We start from the raw sequence: 18,222 nt of genomic DNA on the forward strand, positions 1-18,222 counted from the left end.
GCATTAATGCATGAGTAAGGCTTGGTTCAAACCAATCAGCGCGCTCTATTGTGCAACTTCATTAATATTCATTACTGTCACAGTGTTTAGACGACAGAGACGCCACTTTGTTTTGGCAAAACAAGCGTGAAGTGTTGCTTTTATAGTTTGCTGCAGTTAAGTTTTGTTTTCATTTTCTCTCTGTGAGAGCGCAGCTGGAGTCACGTGTGGATTAACAGCGTACGCGACGCGCGACAACAATAACTTGCGTGTCTAAGGAGGATTATTGTTTACCTGAGAGCTGTTCTCATCTGCATACGCTGAGATACAAATTCGCTTTAGTCTCCTCTTAATAAAGACGCAGCTCTAGTTACTGGTGATTGTCCTGTCTCTACAGATGTGGTAAGTGAGCGACCAGTGCTCTTTGTTTATTCAGTTTGTTCGTATCGAACAAACTATTGCACCGAGTGCAAACATGTTAGCACCACAACTAAACTTTAATCTCGTGTAGGATTTTCACCGCATTTTGTGACCGGAATAACACACTTTATTTATAAAATATATTTATAATATATATATTATAAATAATAATATATAATATAATAATAAATAATATAAATATATTTATTTATTTATTTATTTATTTATATACACTTTACGCTTTCTGACGCTACCTGCTGTGTGCATCTAAGTTTACGGGAAATGCTGAGTTTTTTTTTCTCTCATTCGCCGTGCAGTATCAAACATTGCATGAAAAATACACGCTTAGAGCAGCTCCTTGAATCAAATATCTCGTTTGTCGTGAGGGACATGAATGAATTCCCTGAATGAAAGAGCCAAACTGCAGTTAAAGTCCACCATTTAATAATTTGGCAAATAATTCGACTACAGATGTCCATGTAAACAGTCACTTTTTCCCCTGTGTGTGTGTGTGTGTGTTTTGACTCTGAAATTCAGCGCGCCCAAATAGACACTCCCACACCAAGCCTCTTTTCTTCCTCCGACACTGCCCACTAAACAGAGCTGGACACGCACACTTTTCTGACTTTTTCCAAAGAGAGGTGTGAAAACACCCTGCTGAAACGAGGGGGTTTCATGGCTCTTTAAGTAAAAGTAAAGAAGTACGGCCTGAAAAATGTACGAAAGTAAAAAAAGTTAAAAGTACCCGCTTTAAGCAGAGTCCAAAGACAATTGGTATAGGTGAATTTTAGGTAACTGAATTGGCATTAGTGTATAAGTGTTAAGGGTGTCACGATTTTAATCAAAATTTATGCTCAATTTCGATTATCGAATCAAAAAATGGAATCGTCGATGCTGCCACGCCCCCATGTCACGTCAGCTTGGCTTGCCAAGCGGGAAAAAGACACACTTGTTGAAGAGCTTGTTGAACTGCAGAGATAGGTGACCCTCGACAAAGCTTAAACCCTCTCTTCTTTCAATGAAGTCGCCGGTGTGAAAGTATTTTGGATTTCCAGTGAGTTATGTTGACAACGTTCGTGTTTTCGAAAAAAAAAAAAAACACAGTTTGCAAGCTCTGCTATGTATTAGGCTTGGGCCAACAGACAACACCGGCATCGCGATCCTCCACCCCGCCCCTGTTGCAAATCCGCTTGCGAAAAATACACTCAGGCCCTGTTTACATTAATAGGTTTTAGTTTTTAAATGGCATTTTATAACGATAACGATCCACATCCACACTGGCGTTTTGCATTTCTGAGCAGCCATCACATCATGTGACCACACACACACACACACTACACACACAGAGACGCACACACATTGTCATGCACTCGAGACAGTGGGTCCAGGCAGTCAGCGGGTAATTGGTAATTTTATGGCGCAGCCTAGGCATTGACGCATAGCTCTTGGTATTGCTGACGAGTCTGAGTGGGAGCCGTGCGAGCCCGATGGAGCGATTGTTTACAAGTGTGGTGTCCCGTGAAGAAGCTCCGGATGGAAAGTTTTGTTTTGTGTTTACCTCATGGTTAAAGTTGTTGCATGTCCGCCGGTTCCTGCCTCAAAATGAGTGAGTTTGAGCCCCTTGTACATTAAGGAAGCATTCAGAACAAACAAAACACCAGCGAAAACACTTGACAGAGGAACGTGAACACCTTACTGCCAACTAGTGTTTCAGAAGTGTTATTGCAGAGCAACAGAATCAGCGCGCAGAAGTATAAATGGACAGCCACGCGCGTTGCATGCGCCGTGGGTCACTCCGATCACTTGACGCAGAAGTATAAACCAGGCTTTATTCTATGCTAAAAGCAACATACTGTACACAGGCGTGACTACAACCTCCAAAACATGCACATGATCTTTTCTTCACGTGATAAATTCAGGGTCTTTTGCATTATATTTTTATTCATAAATTGTCCAGTATAGTTAATTTTGTTGTTGTAAAATATTTGGTTATATATTAATAATTGAAGACAACGATATATGTAAAATCATATAGTCAATAAAAAAAAATCAATCAAAAAAATGAAAAACAGCATAAATTCTGTATTAGGAAATATGAAATGATCAGAAATAAAGGAAATAAATCGCAATGCATACTCTTTTTTTACGTTTTTTTTTTGTACTAAATGTCCAAATATGTTTTTCGCGGTATCAGATTTTCGCAGTATAATCGGAAGTGAACAAAAGGCTTAAGCATTTAAATGCTATGTTTTTAAACTAAATGTGTCTTCCTTGTTTACCTTTGATCCGAATGAGCAAAAGGTATCTTATTACAGTGTAAAAAGGGCAGCATCAGTCATGTTAAATTCGCCGACTCACTCTGTCACATCTGGATAATCATCCTAGTCTTTCTCATAGTAATCTTCATAAACTAGCCCACATCCGGTGTATGATAGCCTTGAAAAGGCCTTGCAGTGCAGCACGCAGGCGCGCATGACAAATAATAGATTGATTGCATAAAAAATGCGTTCATATTGCACAATGACAAGATATAGTCAATAATGACTATAATATAGATCACGCCACCAAACACATGAAAACAAACGTAACGGCCGTGGTTTAAAAAAAATGTAAGAAGTAGAAAGTACAGATATTTGTGTAAAAATGTGAGGAGTAAAAGTAAAAAGTTATCAAAAAATAAATAGTGGAGTAAAGTACTGATACCAGAAATATCTACTGAAGTACAGCAATTAAGTATTTGTACGTCGTTACTTCCCATCTCTCCAGATAACTACATGCCAAACTTTGTGGCATGTGTTAAAAGGAAAGATAAGCACAGTTGGTTTGATGTTTGGTTATATAATACACTGACGATCCTACATATTTAACTGTGGCTTAAGAGTACAAATACTTTCTAAGGTCAAAATATTCATATACAAACAGAATGTGCTGTAGACAAGATCTCTTGGATGTTGTAAGTAGGGAAAACCTAATGAACGAAACATCAAACAGTTCTACTCTTGTCATAAAGAAGGCATTAGCCTCTGGAAATGTGCCTGGAGCTAACAGCTTAAGAGGAGGAACGTTTAGCTCTATTTACATGTTGTGTTTTCATTAGCCAAAATACGAATGTGTGTGTGTGTGTGTGTGTGTGTGTGTGTGTTTGTGTGTTAATAGAGTGAAAGTGTGCAAGTCTCCAAGACTTTGTCAATGATAGACTCAAATTAGACTGCATAATCCGAGCTGAATGACAAGGCCATACAAATATATCCCCGCTGTCCACTTCGTAATAACCCTGGTGAGAAAAATAAGAACAAGACGAAAAGAAAAAGCAGGAACTTGGAAACCGTAGATGCCAACAGACTGTTACTCAAACTGATCTGCAGCGTTTATATAATCAGCCAATATCAGGCGTCTCCAAACAGAGCCCTAAGTACACCACAATACTGAAAGGACAAGCTGGCATGGACGAAATCTCAGGAAAATACAGCACCATAAAAGGTGGACTGAAGGAAACTATGACCAAACTTTGTGTCTGAAACAGTCCAACCGTGCTACAGTGGGCTTACTAAAGCCATACAGAGAACTAATCCATCACTGAGGGTATGCAAGACTTTGGAAAACATCATGGCCTCTGGACATACACAACCAAGCACAACACTCTTAAATAAAAAGTATTTGAAAGGTATTTCTTCCTGGGGTCAAGTTGGCTAGACAAGCCGTTTTGAAGTTTAAATGAGGCTTTTCAAACTTTCTATACAATGGAAAAAGCATAATATAAATACACAAGTAGATAAAGCGTTCCCTTCAAAATATGCCAGTTAAGAATGCCAGAATATTCAGACTTTTCATAGTGGCAAGTAAACAAAGGAACATTTGCGGCAGACAGAGGGAGAAACACTCTACAGGCACTGGACCAAATGGAAGGTAGTTTAAGGAAAAGAAGAACAACATGACTGCAGAGGAACCTGCTTTGGGCAAAGTAAATGTCCTTCATATTTCTAAGAAACACAATTCTGCTCTCTCCATCAGAGACAAAAACAAAGTCGGGAGCCGTAAATCGAACTGCAACCTGAGGCAACACGTGAAACACAAACAAATGCTTTACACCATGTCAAGGCCTAGAAGCTCTCATCCAAGTTTTCTGCAGAATGATATATCAGTTTTAGACTTCAATCCAGCAAACAAGTGTTGATGAATCTCGAAATGAAAACTATTCAAACAACACCTTCACTTGCTTTGAAGCAAACCTTTGCAGCAAGCAATTACTTATCGACATACATTTGCAAGCAGATAAGCCATACCTTAACATAAACAAGCGAATAAACAACCAAATTAGCGAACAGAACGTCACTCACCACTCTTGGTTTGGCCTTCAGAGGGGCAGTGGAAAGTTCCTCGCTGGACTTCCTCTCTAGTCTCGTCTCAGAAGCGGTGGCTGGAGCTGAAGGTGTCGAAGTAGTTCCCTCCACAATCACCCCACTAGTGGCCGCAGGGGTCTCTGTCGGGGTCTCTGGGGAATTTACAGCCAAGATGTATTGCTCAGTGACATCCTCCAATGATGGAGTGTCCTCCCCTAGAGCTATTTTGTTGGTTGGAGAGGACTCTGTAACATGGGATGACCTGGGGAGGTCCTGTGAGCCATGTGAAGGAATGATGGGCACAAATGTGGCAGGTTCACTAGCGTGACGTACATGCTTGGGTTTGGGTTTTGAGGATGGAAGCTGGGGGAGGGAGGATGCATTGGATTGCTCTTCACTTTGTTCATCTAAGTGATCCGCATCATCACAAGACACCTGATGTGTAAAGCGATTTGTGCGTTTCTTGGGGCTTCTGCGACTGATGCGAGGAGACAACACATGAGCTAGCTTAGGGTCAAAAGGAAAGGAGGGCTCACCTGCTGCTTTTGTTTCTCCATTGTGACCCAGGTGGGATGCCAAAACATGCTCAGACTGTGAACGAGACCTTCTGGGTGAACAGTAATGCTGTCGTTGTTCACTATTTAGCGCCCACAACTCATCTCTTTGCTCTGATAAGATGGGCTCGCTGCTAGAAGGTGGTATGGATTGTTCTTGCTCATTAATTGGCTCGTTTGGATGCTTTTGAAATTCCAGGACTGTGTCCACTTCTTCTCCACGTCGGCTAGGGTCACTAAAGCTCTTCTTCTTCACAGCCTTGCCATTCGCTTTTTCGTCAATAAGATTGTCCATTGCACCAGGCTCGCATACAATGCTCTGAATCACAGTACTGTAGTCTTTCAGACTGTCGCTACACACGGAAAGATCACTGGCAGCGCTGCCTGTGTATTCAGAAAGATCTGCTGCAGAAGACTCCATACCACCCACCTTGGAGTTTAGAGAAAGCGAGCCAAGCAGGTTGCTGTCCATCGAGAAGCTCTTTCCATCCTCTGTGACTGAACGGTGTCTATGAGGCATGGGATCACTCAAGGAGCGGTACGCAGATTCACCGTTCGACTCCCCATTACTGCCATTGCTGGAGTCTGAGCCGTTGTTTCCAGCTGAGGAAAATTTCCTTCGTCTGCGAATGGCACTAGGAGTATTTGGAGCCTCTAAGGCCCCCTGGTTTACATTTTTACTGCTGCTAATGTCTCCTCCTATGGCTACTCCCTCACACTCCGTCCTAACAGACGGAATCTGAGATGAAAGAGATTCCTCTGGTGTTGTATCAGGCAATTGCTCATCGTACAACCCTGACTGATTCCAAACGGCGAGGGTCTGACCCAGCACGTCTTTACTGCAGGACAGCCCCCCATATGAGCCAACCTCTGGCTCTGTGACAATTCCTTCATCTGTCAGACTAGATTCATGACCAGAGAGTTCATCCAATGACTTATCACAGAACATGTTCTCCTCTGAATTTCCCTTCTGTAAACATTTTCCACTTTTTCCATCAGCCTCCTCTTCCTTGCACCCAGTAAAAACAGGGTATTCAAGTCTCCTTACCTCCTGCTTCGTCTCATCGCCTTCTTCATTATTTATTTTAGCGTCACTGGGTTTTGTTTTAAAATTGTCCTCCACATAATCATCATCCTTACTTTCACCCATTTGACAAATGTCTCTTATTACCTGTCTGGCTTCCTGCAAATAACGGTCTTGTAAAGGTGTTGGCATTGGCTCATCGTATCCATAAGAACTTCTGCAGTCATCGCTTTCCACTTCTCTGTCAGCAATTATCACCTGCTCACCACTGCCTTCAGAGTCGAGTCTTTGTTCAGAGGAACTCCTTAAGCCTGGTCCACTACCGTAATATCGCTGTACTATTGGCTTCTCAGAGTAAGTAAAAGAATTTGCCCTTCTTAAAGTGGCAGTGAGATCCTTCAAGGAAGGACGCCCAGGGTGAAGTCGATTTGTCCTGGAGCCCATTCTGTACACAGATGTGCCTTGATCAGAGTTCAGACTATCCTCATCGTCTTGTCCCTTTTTCCTCATTCTTAACTCTGAAAGATCAGTCTTAAGGTAGCTAAGAAGTGACAGTGTTTCCGAAGCAATGTCAGGGTTGGACAGGGAAATCCTATTTCTGTCTTTTTCATTATTTAAAGAGTTGCTGAAAACTCGGTTTTCTGAACTACCCGTTTTACAGTCTGCTGGGTTAAGGCTGGGCACAATCTTAGGGCGAACACGAACTGGGCCACGGGAAAAGTTATCTCCATGACCGAAACTAGGTGAGCGGTACATAGTAGCATTGCCATGGTATGTTTTACTCAAAACAGCGGATGAGGCTCTGCCAAAGCTGTTAATGTTATCCTCTTCTTTTAATGTCTCTGTGCTAGAATACCTGCTGCTACTTCTAGAACCTAATGGACTAGATGTAAATGAAGGTATGGTGACTTTTGAAACCCGTGACACCTGAGGAACAGGACTAGCTCCAACTGACCCCTCGAAGTTTCTATATATGTGCCTAAAGTTTTCCTTAGTCATGTGGGACCGCTGTGATGGGTTGTCTCGTGCCCATGACAGGCCTGTATAACAGCCCCTAGAACGGAAACCCTCAATCCTGCGGCCCACTGGCTGAGAATCACACGGCTCCATCATTACAGGCTGCTCGTCACTATCATCGGACTCTTCATTGTCTCTGCTGCAACTGCTTTTCTTCTTCTTCCTTAGTGAGCGGCGTCTAACGTCACGGTTGTTGTGAGCTAGCGCAGCAGGGCTGTCCTCCTCACTGCCTGAAGACCTTCCTCTCAACTTAGCCCTGGTGCCATGCTTGTTTTGTGGGAACTTTCCGCCTGTCCGTCCGCTTAGCTCCTCTTCTCCTGAGCTCAGAGCAATGGCTAGCTCCACGGAGGGCCCTGTCTGTGGTTTAGAGGAGTTATGCAAGGAATGTGAGCTATCCAGTGGCTGTGGCTGCTCTGCCCTCTGTCTCTGCTCCTGCCAACGGTGAGACCTGAGGGGCAAAGCGGTCGTTCTACCAGCAGGAGTTGAACCGCAATTAAAAATCTCACAGGAATGGCTTTCAGCACTTAAAGTTTGGAAGTCAGAGATCGAATAGTCCTCATACAATGCACTGTTGTCATAATGAGAGCTGTTTGTATCTTGCCAGGCTCCCCTCGGCTGGTGGGGGAATGGTTTGTCACTTTTGTCTGGAGTTGAGAGGCCCTCTTTAGCGTCGAAATGCTGTAGCTGTTGACAGGCTGATTTCAAGTCATCCGCATCTGAAGTCGATCTATGCTGCTTTCTGCGTCCATCCCCAAATAGTTCTCTAATTTTAGTAACGCTAGGCCAGTTCGCATCAACATGAATAGTCTCTCCATATGATGGATGATAGCAACGACGAGAATTACATGTTGGGCTCCCTAAGACAAAAACACATTGTGTGGTTAACAATTCATTTGATTAAAAAAAAATGTGTATAATAAGTGTATTTAAATTAGGGGTAAGGTTGGTTTACATTTGCACATCGAGTCTTCGTCCTTAATATTTTATTTTCAGACAAGAATTCTTGAAATGAAATCATATTAGCAGCCAAAGACTATCAACAAGATTGTTCACATTCAATTAAATAGAGCTAATGTTGTTTTGAATGATACGTGCAAGCTATTTTCCAACGAATATTCAAAGTAACATGGTAAACAATATAGAGACCATGTCACAAGTTGTCACTGAACGAATGTGGGATTATAAAACCAACTTTACTTCAATAAATTAAGCTAATACCAGTGGCTATCACATGCAAAGCTATCCGTCAGAATGTTCACTGCAAAGCGTTTAATGTATACACTAATTTAAACAGATGAGCAAACTTAAATCAAACGATTTAAAAACAAAGTATCTTACCTGTGCTCGTGCCTCCCACAGTCTTCCAGAGCCTGTGTTTATCTCCTCTGTCCGAATCCGACCCTGACACCGACTCTTGAGCCGAGCTATATCTAACAGTCTCCTTGAGTTTCTCGGTCGCAGACTCCGAAAACTCCTCGGATAGGCAGCCGCTCTCGCTCAAAGACAAATCTTCGGCGCTTTTTGTGTTTTTAACGCCTCCAGTGTTGATTAATGAGCTCTGCGTGCCGGTTGTGCTCGAGTTAAACTTCTCGGAGAGCTGCCGAACCGATGGAGATATTCCAGGAGAGGCTTTCTTGAGGTCTGCGGTCGAGAGGCTGGCCGCTGAGATTTTGGAAACTTTTCTGGATACAGTAACAGCGTGCGTCGCCTGTGATGGCTGCGCGCTGTGCTCTGGGGGAAGGGCACCGCACCTATCCAAATCCTCTCCAAATGATCTGCGCTTCTTGGCGCTCCAGCTCTCCAACTTTTTAAAAGAGACGCTTCTATATACAGGCGCTTTTCTCTCAGTCTCCCTTTCAGCCATCGCGATGCCTGTCCTCCCACTTGTCTATTCTCTTAGTTCATTGATAAATAGTCCAAACTTTTCTTCTCCTCCTTTTTCCGTGCTCGCCTTTACCCCCCCTGAAAACAACTCACAATGCCCCCATTTAACCACAAAAGTTGCTTGGCAGTGTTTCCCGCAGAGGAATACAAAAAAATTGGTCACGAACAACAGATGATTGTTTAGTAAAACAGTTATACATCCAGACCTTTGCGCATGTTTGCCTCCCTCATCCATGCATTCAGAAAGGGCTCAAAGTTTGAGAAAACTCCCAAGTGTTTCAGCCCAAAACACACTAGAGAAACGATTGAATGGTTTGCGTTTTCCAAAGTAAATCCCATTTCCTCCTCCGACTGTCTTCCTTCTGAAGCATGCTTTATTTCCAGCTTGAATAATAAGTGCGCTCGGTCTTATTTTTGGTCACAATTAAGGGTTTCCGTGACTTGTGGCTTTTTTTACATGCAGATAGTTGCTTGGATTGAGGGCGGGACTAAAGCATGGGGTCGGGGTTAGAGAGAGAGAAAGACCCCTGGGGAATATGAGGGGGGATCCAGCTTTTCCTCTTTCTGATGAGAGATAACGCTGACAGTATGAGTCAGTTTGTAAACGCGCAGTGGGAAAGCGCTGAACAAATGATCATCCTCGTTATCATTGCTGCGCTTTAGAAAGGCTCAGGCGCATGCGTTTAGTTGCTGCCTTTATAAACAAAAGCTCAGTTTTGTCTGCATAGTCTCCGTGAACTTGCTTTAACCGTAAAAACTTTTGCAGTTCTTTGTTTCGAGATTTTTTCCTCCCTTTTCTTCTTTTTCTTCGCCTGTCCAAGTGGCGTTTTAGTGGTATGGCTAGAGTGCGCTCTAGCGGTCATATTCATCTTCACTCCTGTTTGATTTACTCTTCTAACCATTTAATGTTTATGTCCACTAAAGTTTACTTTGGGTTCAGTTGGATTTTTAAAGGTTTTAAAACAAGCTTCTACTGCTCACCAAGGCTGCATTTATTTGATCAAAAATACAGTACAAATTGTAAAAGAGGGAAATTTCATTACACTATAAAACAACTGTTCAAAAATCTTTTATAATTTAATTTAATAATTTATTCCAGTGATTTTAAAGAGGAATCACTCCAGTCTTCATTCAAATGATCCTTTAGAAATCATTGTAATATTTATTTATTTTTTATTATTGTTGTTGTTGTTGTTTTTCTTAATATTATTCATTTTATAATTATTGTTATTATTATTATTATTATTATTATTATTATTATTATTATTAATTTTATGGTTCTTATTTTTGTCTTTTTATTATTAATTTTATTATTATTATTATTATTAATATTATTATTATTATTATTATTATTGTTATTATTATTATTATTAATATTATTATTATTATTATTATGAATAATTTTATGGTTCCTATTTTTTCATTTTATTATTATTTATATTATTATTATTAATTTTATTGTTCTTATTCTTATCATTCTTATTATTATTTGTTTAATTTTTTTATTATTAGCAATTTCATTGTTCTTCTACTTATTATTATTGTTATTAATAATAATTTTATTGTTCATATTCTTATTCTTCTTACTATTAATTTTATTATTATTATTATTATTAATGGTTATTGTAAAAAAAAAAAGCAATAATGACTGGAGTGATAATTTCATTTGAAAATACATACTACAAGTAATAAATACATTTAATAAATAAGTATTTAACAATTTACATTTCGTTAACGCCGCCATGATGAACAGAATAAATGCATTTAAATTATTAAATAATTAAAGAAACTGACCCTAAACGTTTGACCGGTAGTGTGTATAAAGATATATAAACTATTCCTATTTTCACTTAAAATTACATTAAACATGTTATTTAGTTCTGAAAAAAAAAACACTTATTATGATCAGCATTTATCATCATCATTTTTAATGCATTTATACATGTTTGAGAATTCCTTAAATATAGTTTGGCTTCTCTGCATGTAAATTACTTGAATTGTTGAAGTAATACTAGACACAACACAGGAACGGGTTGATTTATTTATTGAAAAAATCTAGAGGCCTGACAAAAGTCTTGTTGCCTTTCCAAGTTTTAGGAACAACAAATAATAACTTGACTTCTAGTTGATCATTTGGTATCAGAAGTGGCTCATATGAAAGGCAAAGGCCTCTAGATTACACTTAATTTACCAAAATACAATGTAATCAAGCCTTGATATGCACAAAGCATATGTCAAACTGAATGTTAAATGCCAAAAAATAATAATGAATTTAAGAAACCTTTCCTTGGTAAATCACGTCACCTAGTGGCCGTTCACTTCCCAAAATTCAAAACAACAAATTGAGTTATCTTATCAACATATTCATTCATTCATTGTCGTTTCAGCCTCATCCCTTTATTAATCAGGGGTCGCCACAGCGAAATGAATCGCCAACTTATCCAACATATGTTTTACGCAGCGGATGCCCTTCCAGCCGCAACCCATCACTGCGAGAATACACTCCCTTTCACACACAAACATTACGGCCAATTTAGCTTACCCAGTTATAGCGCAAGTCTCTGGATTGTGGAGAAAACCGGAGCACCCGGAAGAAACTCACATGAACACGGGGAGAACATGCAAACTCCACACAGAAATGCCAACGCACCCAGCCAAGGCTCGAACCAGCGACCTTCTTGCTGTGAGGAGCAAGAAGGTTGCAATATAATCCGCCATTATCGAAATATATTGCAAAAATAAATAAATAAAAGTCAACATTAGTCAATTTTCTGAAATTAATACATGTCAAAATAGCAACTTAAAGTTACTATTCCTACAGTAGCCTAGTAGTACGTCCACAATATTGTATGAACTCAACTAAAATATGGGCTGAGAAACACCAACACAAGGAGGACATGCAAACTCCACACAGAAATGCCATCTGAGCCACCAGGGACTCAAACCAGTGACCTTCTTGCTATAAGGCGAACCACTGAGCCACCGTGTCATCCCAATTTCCTATAACTTTAGATGAAATAAAAAGTGGACAATGTTTCAAGTGCAATTGTCTCTCCAAAAGGCTGATAATATATTTGACCAGAATTATTTTTATTTATAATTTAATATTTATTCATTTAAAAAAACATATATATTAGTATCTATTGTATATTTATTTACATAACAATTTTGGGTCACACTTTACAATAAGGTTCATTAGTTAATGTTAATTAATGCATTTACTAAGATGAACAAACAATGAACAATACATTTACTACAGTATTTGTTCATGTTAGTTAACGTTAGTTAATGAAAATACAGTAGTTCATTGTTAGTTCATGTTAACTCATGGTGCATTAACTAATGTTTACAAGCATGGACTTGTATGTTAATAATGCATTAGTAAATGTTCAATTATGATTAATAAATGCTGTACATCTGTTGTTCATGATTAGTTCATGTTAGTAAATGCATTAACTAATAAACCTTATTGTAAAGTGTTACCCAAAATTGAATATTTAATTGTGTATATTAACACTTACATTTTCTTATTCAACCTTTTCTTATTAAAATTGGTTTATTATGTATCTCTTCAAGGTTGAGATGAACAAAACAGTTATAACATATTGTATTTAAGAAAATAACAAATGTTTTTGAATGGAAATGATAAGTAAATGTTTGTTAATATAGCACCTTTCCCAGACATTGAGTCACAAAGTGCTTTACAATAAGAGAAATCAACTAATAAAACACATGACAATAAAAAAAAACATGCTAAAACATATTAAAACTAATTAAAAATCCAAATACAAAAACACTAATACTGTTAATTAAAAGCTTGATCAGAGTTCCAGAGAGAGAGTTCCAGAGCCGTGGGGCCACCACACAGAAAGCATGGTCACCCTTATTATGGCTCGTTTCCACTGACTGGTACAGTACGGTACGGTTTGGGTCGGTACGGGTCACCTTTATCAGGCTTGCGTCTCCACCACCAATGGTACCCTTTTGGTGGGCGTGGTGTATGACAGAAAGTTTCAATCGCTCCTGTTCAACCTTTACATGCTCCCACTAAGCCAAATAATGAGAAAGAACCAAATCTCCTACCACAGCTATGCTGATGACACTCAGATCTACCTAGCCTTACTGCCTAATGACTACAGCCCCATTGACACCCTCTGCCAATGCATTGATGAAATGAGCAATTGGATGTGCCAAAACTTTCTTCAGTTAAACAAAGAGAAAACTGAAATGATTGTGTTTGGAAACAGGGATGAGGTTCTCAAGGTAAATGCGTACCTTGGCACTAAAGGTCAAATGACAAAAAATAAGGTCAAGAATCTTGGTGTGACTCTGGAGTCAGATCTGAGTTTCAATAGTCATGTCAAAGCAGTCAGTAAATCAGCATACTATCATCTCAAAAACATAGCAAGAATCAGATTCTTTGTTTCTACTGAAGATTTAGAAAAACTTGTTCATGCTTTTATCAGCTGCAGGATGGATTACTGTAATGGACTCCTCACTGGTCTTCTCAAAAAGACAGTCAGACAGTTGCAGCTCATCCAGAACGCTGCAGCCAGAATTCTAACCAGAACCAGAAAATCAGAGCACATCACACCTGTACTCAGGTCTTTACACTGGCTGCCAGTTACATTCAGAATAGATTTTAAAGTATTATTACTGGTCTATAAATCACTAAATGGCCTAGGACCTAAATACATCACAGATATGGTCACTGAATACAAACCTAACAGATCACTCAGATCATTATGATCATATAAACTAGAAGTTCCAAGAATTCAGTCAAAGCAGGGTGAATCAGCTTTTAGCCACTACGCCCCTCACTGCTGGAATCAGCTTTCAGAAATGATCAGATGTGCTCCAACATTAGGCACATTCAAATCAAGACTGAAAACACATCTGTTTAGCTGTGCCTTTACTGAATGAGCACTGTGCTGCGTCCGACAGATTGCACTATCATGTTTTTCTCTTCTTCTTCATTCTTTTATATCACATTTTACCTGTTTTTATGTTTTGTTTTGTTTTTTACGCATTTTTATTATTTGTTTTTATTTTTATTTTACTTGTTTCTTTTGTTCTTGTTTATGTAAAGCACTTTGAATTGCCATTGTGTATGAAATGTGCTATATAAATAAACTTGCCTTGCCTTGCATCATTCTCGCTCGAGGAAATGTCTACAATAAATCTGTACGGGTTGCTCACATATCATATGAGAAGCACTTCTCACAAAACAGATGCTTTACACACATAAATACTTCTGTATAAATGTTCATTAATAACTTTTCTTTGAACAGAATTTGATTATAATTGCAAATCAATGACAGCCTATACTGTAACGTCTGCAATTATATAAAATAAACGAACATATGAACACATACAGACCCTTACAGTCTCCGATATGTTACCAACTACAGAAAAACTACACACAGCACACATTTTGTCCTTGTTTAGGTTCAAAAACAACACAAAATATAGCCTACAGTCAGTGTAAACCTTTCATCTGTGTCTGTAATCTTCAGCAGCACATGTAGCCTCTGTTAGAGAGTCATTCCGTCATTCCCAGTTCATATTTGTCCAAAATATGATGATAAAAATGAAAACAAGGCAGTTTGTTCACGTTTGCTGAAAAATAATGTGCTTCTTTTTTCCCCGGCTTCTCCTTTTTTCGAGCTTTACTCTCATGTTTGTCAGTTTCTGACAGGATCGGTTTTCAAAAGCACGTTAATAATCAAGTGCACGTTATAATCATCAGCTCAAGAAGTTTGTTATTTCAGATATAGACATGTGGCGAGCGCAAGCAAGAAAGCGAAACCGCTCACGCTTCAGACTGGCTTGTGAAAAACTACGAAGCACAGGGTAGATTCTGCTCTACTCCAATGGCTTTGTGGCTGTTCATCAAGACAACGACAAGGTTTGTTTGAGCCCTTATCGACCATGGCTCGTTATTATATGTATATATAAAATTCTGCTGTAGTCCCTCGGCTCGTCGGCTGTGTATTTTAAACATGGCAGGCTTTTTGTTTTCTGGCTTGTTGCGTAAGCGAATGACACATCTCTGTAAACCAATAGCGTTCAGCTGCGCGTCTAGCTCCGCCTTTTGGTACTGCAGTACTGTTCATTACGCCTGTTGACAATGGAAACGACCATAAAAGCGTACCAAACCATACCGTTCCACTCAGTGGTAACGGGCCATTAGTCTTTAGACGAGTTCTGGGAAAGGCTAACATGTCTTTGCCAGAAGACCTCAGGGAGCAGCTACAAGAGTGACTGCTTTAAAGATCTTGAATATACAGGGGTGCTTGACCATGCACAGCTCTATATCTAATGACCAGAATCTTAAAATTTAGTCTAAAACTAATAGGAAGCCAGTCAAGTGCCTTAAGCACAGGAGTACCTAGAATAGCAAAATCAAGTAAAGGAGGTCGAGCCTTCTCTTTTATGGCTCCTACACTCTGGAATAGCCTTCCTGATAACGTCCGAGGCTCAGACACACTCTCCCAGTTCAAAACTAGATTAAAGACCTATCTGTTTAGTAAAGCATTCACTCAATGCATCACCTAGCGGGTTCCACACAGGCTTCTGCATCTTGCTTATATACACTATGAACAGCAGCTACGCTATTTATTCTCTTTATTCTCTATTTTCACCTGGGGATAATCATCCCGAGGTCCTCAGATTATGTGGAGTCACTGATTGGATCCAAGACCAGCGACCTGATGATCCCAAGGATTCCATATCCGGGACCAGGCCATATCCTGAGCTGCTGCTGCGCTGATGGTCGTGGGGAGTGGAGAACATGAGTCTGATTCCAGCGACGTTCCAGGGACAGACGAGTCTTCGCTGAGGCCATCTTCCAGCCTCAACCACGGCGAATGAAGCTCTGCACAAGACTTTTGGCCAGCGGAGAAATTAAAATGGTAGTGAACTGAGTCTGGTTCCCTCAAGGTTTTTTTTCTTCACTCCCATCAGGTGAAGTTTTTTTTCCCTCTCCGCTGTCGCCACCGCCTCGCATGGTTCAGGATTGGTAGAGCTACGCATCGATGAATTGGCTCTTCAGTGTTTGAACTCTCAGTAATGATTAAATCACACTGAACTGAGCTAAACTGAACTGAACTGAACTTAAACACTAAAACCTGAACCACACTGTTCCAGTTACTGAACCACACTGTTCCAGTTACTATGACCATTTATGACTGTTCCAGTTACTATGACCATTTATGTGAAGCTGCTTTGACACAATCTACATTGTAAAAGCGCTATACAAATAAAGCTGAATTGAATTGAATTGAATTGAATTGAGTAATGTGTGACCTCCTATTTGTGTTGGTTAAAAGCAGGGGTCACCAATCCTGGTCCTGGAGGGCCGGTGTCCCTGCAGGGTTTAGCTCCATCTTGCCTCAACACACCTGCCTGCATGTTTCAAGTACACCTAGTAAGACCTTGATTAGCTTGTTCGTGTGTGTTAGATTAGGGTTGGAGCTAAAATCTGCAGGACACCGGCCCTCCAGGAACAAGTTTGGCGACCACTGGTTAAAAGCCTCGCCGCTGCATTCTGCACAACTTGCAATCTCTCCATAGAGGACTTGTTCAGACAAGTGAACAGAACATTACAATAATCCAGGCGAGTAGATATGAAGGCATGGACAAGCATCTCTACCTTTGACACAATATTTGATTTTTGCGATGTTCAATAAATAATTTGACAGCAATGCATGATATTTCTGTCTGAAATATTTATCACAACACACAGTCTCAATAACAGATTCAAAACAACATCATACAGTAATAGTACACAGTAATCACAGTGCAGTGTGTTAGTTTTATAAACATCAAATATTCACTAGTTTTGCTTCATCTTCATGCACATTGAAAGGAAAACATTCTTCTTCACCCTTACCACCATAATAACATTCGTTCATATTTCAAAAACATATCCTCATGTACAAATATTCACATAATAATACTGGCCAAAAACAAAACAGTACTTTTTACAGTCAGTGTTAATGCTGGATCGTATTTTGGTCAAGTTGATTTGAGATTAAAGTTCTGCATCAGACGTTGAACATGCTGTCAACAGCAGATTCTTCTCTTGTAGGACAAGACGTCACATCATAAGGATGTTGAGCTGTACAGAGAGTCGTTAAACCATCAAACATGTGATAATGACCTTCTGATAATGCACGGCAGATGTGGTGTGTTCAACAGATGGTGTTATTATTTCCATTCAGCTCTTATTCTCTTTCAGAATCACACACATAACAGATTCAATGCACAGAACTGCTCCATTTGTTTGACAAAACAACACAGCAATTAACTGCAAAATTGTGAGTAAATATTGCGGGTTTGAAAGAATGTTATTTATGTGACTTTATACAACAGTTCACAAATCTGATTGGCTGATAGCTGTGCGATATTCTGCAAGAACAGCACTCTTGTGTATTACTCCGCCCACATAGAGTGAAAGCAGATCAATAGACTCGCTACAGTTTGACAAATATTGTAGCTGTTGGGCAACATAATGTACTTTTGAAGCTTTTAAGTCAAGAATGTAGTTGTTTGGATTGCAACTATGCAGTTTATTTATAAGGATAGTGCCTATTTTAAATATTTATAATTTATAATAAGATCGACGGCCACCAGCCTGTCATACTGAGCAGAGCAAAGGCGGTGGAGCCACAAGAGGGCGACAGAGACGGCATAATAAGTCCTTAGGGGAGAAAAACTCAGCGTTTTCTTTTCGTATTTCAAAGTACAGGTGATTAAATCATTATAAATCAGGTAAATCACATTCCAAGTCGATCTCTCTCTTGTGTATGATTTAGTGCTGCATTTATACCATAGTAATCTGGCAGTGTTTGCTCTGCTTTGGGTTTCTCTGGGTTAATTATTGTGATCTCCCAGTTGTAACAGAGAAATATGTGAAATCTCTAGACTGATGGCATGTCATGCCGTTTAGCCTTATAATCTTAAAATGTAAACAAAATCACCCGTTTTGACTTCACTTTAG

The 18,222-nt window shown here is 39.6% G+C and overlaps 1 protein-coding gene across 3 annotated transcripts in view; it reads right to left on the reverse strand.

Moving 5' to 3' along the window:
• The window catches only part of arhgef17 (Rho guanine nucleotide exchange factor (GEF) 17), a 163,164-nt gene extending 153,520 nt beyond the window's left edge, over positions 1 to 9,644 (reverse strand). For all 3 annotated transcript variants that reach the window (XR_012394155.1, XM_073930159.1, XM_073930160.1), the window contains exons 1-2: positions 8,673 to 9,644; positions 4,737 to 8,191 (exon numbers count right to left, since the gene is read on the reverse strand). Coding sequence is in view for 2 of the 3 variants with exons in the window: in XM_073930159.1 (XP_073786260.1) it covers positions 4,737 to 8,191; positions 8,673 to 9,198 (3,981 nt within the window). In the remaining variant the exon portion in view is untranslated. The remainder of the gene's footprint in view (positions 1 to 4,736; positions 8,192 to 8,672) is intronic.
• Positions 9,645 to 18,222: the final 8,578 nt, after the last annotated feature.

Source organism: Danio rerio, chromosome 18 (assembly GCF_049306965.1).
Source record: "Danio rerio strain Tuebingen ecotype United States chromosome 18, GRCz12tu, whole genome shotgun sequence".
Lineage (NCBI taxonomy): Eukaryota > Metazoa > Chordata > Actinopteri > Cypriniformes > Danionidae > Danio > Danio rerio.